This window comes from Lotus japonicus, chromosome 2, assembly GCF_012489685.1.
Source record: "Lotus japonicus ecotype B-129 chromosome 2, LjGifu_v1.2".
Taxonomy (NCBI): Eukaryota; Viridiplantae; Streptophyta; class Magnoliopsida; order Fabales; family Fabaceae; genus Lotus; species Lotus japonicus.
This window is the reverse complement of record NC_080042.1, coordinates 54,964,472-54,967,103: the sequence shown is the minus strand read 5'-3', so window position 1 is coordinate 54,967,103 and position 2,632 is coordinate 54,964,472. Positions and strand designations below refer to the sequence as shown.

General features: G+C 38.5%; 1 protein-coding gene across 1 annotated transcript; it reads left to right on the top strand.

Annotated features, from left to right (window-relative positions):
- The first annotated feature begins 591 nt into the window (after positions 1 to 591).
- LOC130738373 (carboxylesterase 1-like) lies at positions 592 to 1,838 on the top strand. Its single transcript, XM_057590344.1, has one exon. The coding sequence runs from the start codon at positions 652 to 654 to the stop codon at positions 1,705 to 1,707; it is 1,056 nt and encodes a 351-aa protein (XP_057446327.1). The 5' UTR covers positions 592 to 651; the 3' UTR covers positions 1,708 to 1,838.
- The last annotated feature ends 794 nt before the right edge of the window (positions 1,839 to 2,632 follow it).

Sequence of the window (2,632 nt, the reverse complement as noted above, 5' to 3'; positions counted from 1 at the left end):
ATATAGAAATTAAGTAAATTTGGTACTTATCAAATAGTTGTTGTATTTTTGTTTTAAAATAGTGAAATATATATTTTTATTACCTAAATTGCGGGTTATGGACATATAGGTATCCAAAGAGTGTTAAAATTGCTTCGCATGCGGGTACGAGGACAAGTACAAGTAATTTTTGAAAACGTTTATATGAAAATTTGTACTATAATACCATACTCAGACCCTACCCCTTATCATCTCTAGTGGTGATAGATATCTATGGTGTCGAGCATTTGCAATCACCTCACTTTTAATTTGAAGTTTTTGATTGCTACAATTAGAAGTTTAGTAGATCATGTTTTTTGATGATTGTAGACCGCCTGAAAGAAGGTAGGTGTGGCGGGTGGTTAATACTATAGATTCATGATTTTTTTGAAAGGTGAATTAGTTATAGGGAGAGATTTGTCCGCTAGCAATCTAGAACATGAGGCACAGATAAACACTACTTGTAAACAAAAAAGAAAAGTTGACAGATTTGTCTGCTAGCTATTTAGAATCAGAGGCTCAGAAAAACGCCAACAGGATAAAGATATTAACAAGAGTTTATTCCCCTTTCAAGTTTCAATTGAGCAGGTTATTAATTCCTCTTCTTTCGCACATAGTTTTCTAAAATCCACCATGCCCATCTTTCCCTTATCAAACTCTAAATGCTCTTATGCAACCTTAATTACATTTGCAATATTCTCCTCAACTTTCCTCTTCATAGTAAATTCATCCACACCTAATTCATGTAACGATCCTTACAAGCAACTAAACCTCATCCATAACCCGAATGGTTCAGTCACTCGCCCAAACAAGCCTCCAGAGAGCCCTCCCTCACTGAATCCCACCCTCCCCGTGCTCTCCAAGGACCTCACCATCAACAAATCAAAGGGCACATGGGCAAGGATCTACCTACCCCGCAAAGCACTGGACCATAGCTCTAAGCTTCCCTTGGTGGTTTTCTTCCATGGAGGAGGGTTCATCTTCCTCAGTGCAGCCTCAACAATCTTCCATGTTTTCTGCTTCAACATGGCTAACGATGTTGAAGCGGTGGTTGCGTCCGTAGAGTACCGTCTCGCACCAGAACATAGACTCCCCGCGGCGTATGATGATGCTGTGGAGGCGCTGCACTGGATCAAAACCAATCAAAAAGATGATTGGCTCATCAACCATGTTGAGTATTCTAATGTGTTTCTCATGGGTGGTAGTGCAGGAGGAAACATAGCCTACAACGCGGGCTTACGTGCAACTGCTGGAGATAAACAAGTTTCTAACATCCAAGGGCTGATATTGGTTCAACCATTTTTCAGTGGGACCCTTAGGACCGGTTCAGAATTGAGGATGGTGAATGATTCTCATCTGTCACTGTGTTCTAATGACATGCTGTGGGAGTTATCTCTACCCGTTGGAGTCAACCGTGATAATGAGTATTGCAATCCTGCGGTGGGGAACGGTCCTGTGAGATTGGAAGAGATCAAACGGCTTGGATGGAGGATATTAGTGACCGGCTGTTCGGGTGACCCGCTCATGGATCGGCAAGTGGGGCTGGTGAGGTTGATGCAGAAGGAGGGTGTGAGAGTTGTGGGACATTTCACGGAAGGAGATTATCATGGTGTCCAAGACAGTGAGCCTTTGAAAGCAAAGCAACTCTTTGTGGTAATCAAGAGGTTTATTTCATCTTTGCCTCCCTAGGATTATATGAAGCACTATCTTTCATATATAGTTGTTATTTTATCTTTCCAATTAACCTTGTAATTCTTATTGAGAAGTTGACACTTTTATACAGTAGAAAAAGATCAAGTCGTGGTTTATCGACTACCCAATATGTCAAGTTCAAAAAAAAAAAAAGACTACCCAATATGTCTTAATTACTATATATTTATCAACTAGAGAGCCATAATTAGATGAACTCAGCATAAGTACATAATATCTTTCAAAAAAAAAAACATATATACAAAATATTTTTTGTTTTGTCTAATAATATCCATGGGTTTCAGTTATGACCCGGCCCAATGTTTTGAACACAATGTCTCAGTCACCATTGTGAGAGATTGATGGCACTGTGCTATTGATGGGCCAACCTCTTCTACCACCACAGCCCAAACGTATGCTGATGAAGTTTAGTGGAATTAGTAGTTTGTTTGATTAATTTTATGAAATTAGTTACTACTATTCTAGAATGCTCCATTTAAGAGGATGGAGTCACTTGTAAGGTTATCATTACTTTAGAAATGACCCTTTCAGTATAAATATGTATTTCCCTTTCATGAATGATAACAAGAAAATTGATCAAGTCTTTATTTTCTATCTTTTTCTTATCTTTTTCTAAGTTTTGATTTCAGGATTCCTCGTGTTTTTCCTTGATAGAAATTAACTTCCTATCAGAGACTATTCATAACGCATCAAATCATGGCTAGCTAGAAATGGCGATATGGGTCAATCCGCCCCATCCCAACTTCAACTCGCAAAAAAGAGCAGGGTGGGTTGACCCATTTTTTAAAATGGGTTGAAGATCTCAACTCAACCCAGCATTAATTAAGTTGAGTTTGTGGGTTGACTTACCAAATAAAAAAATTAAAAAAATTTATTTGGAAAATGGGAATTGTCGTTTCAAATA

What these genes read in the sequence shown, in the direction of transcription:
- LOC130738373 (XM_057590344.1), top strand. Translation starts at nt 652, where the DNA reads ATGCCCATCTTTCCCTTATCAAACTCTAAATGCTCTTATGCAACCTTA.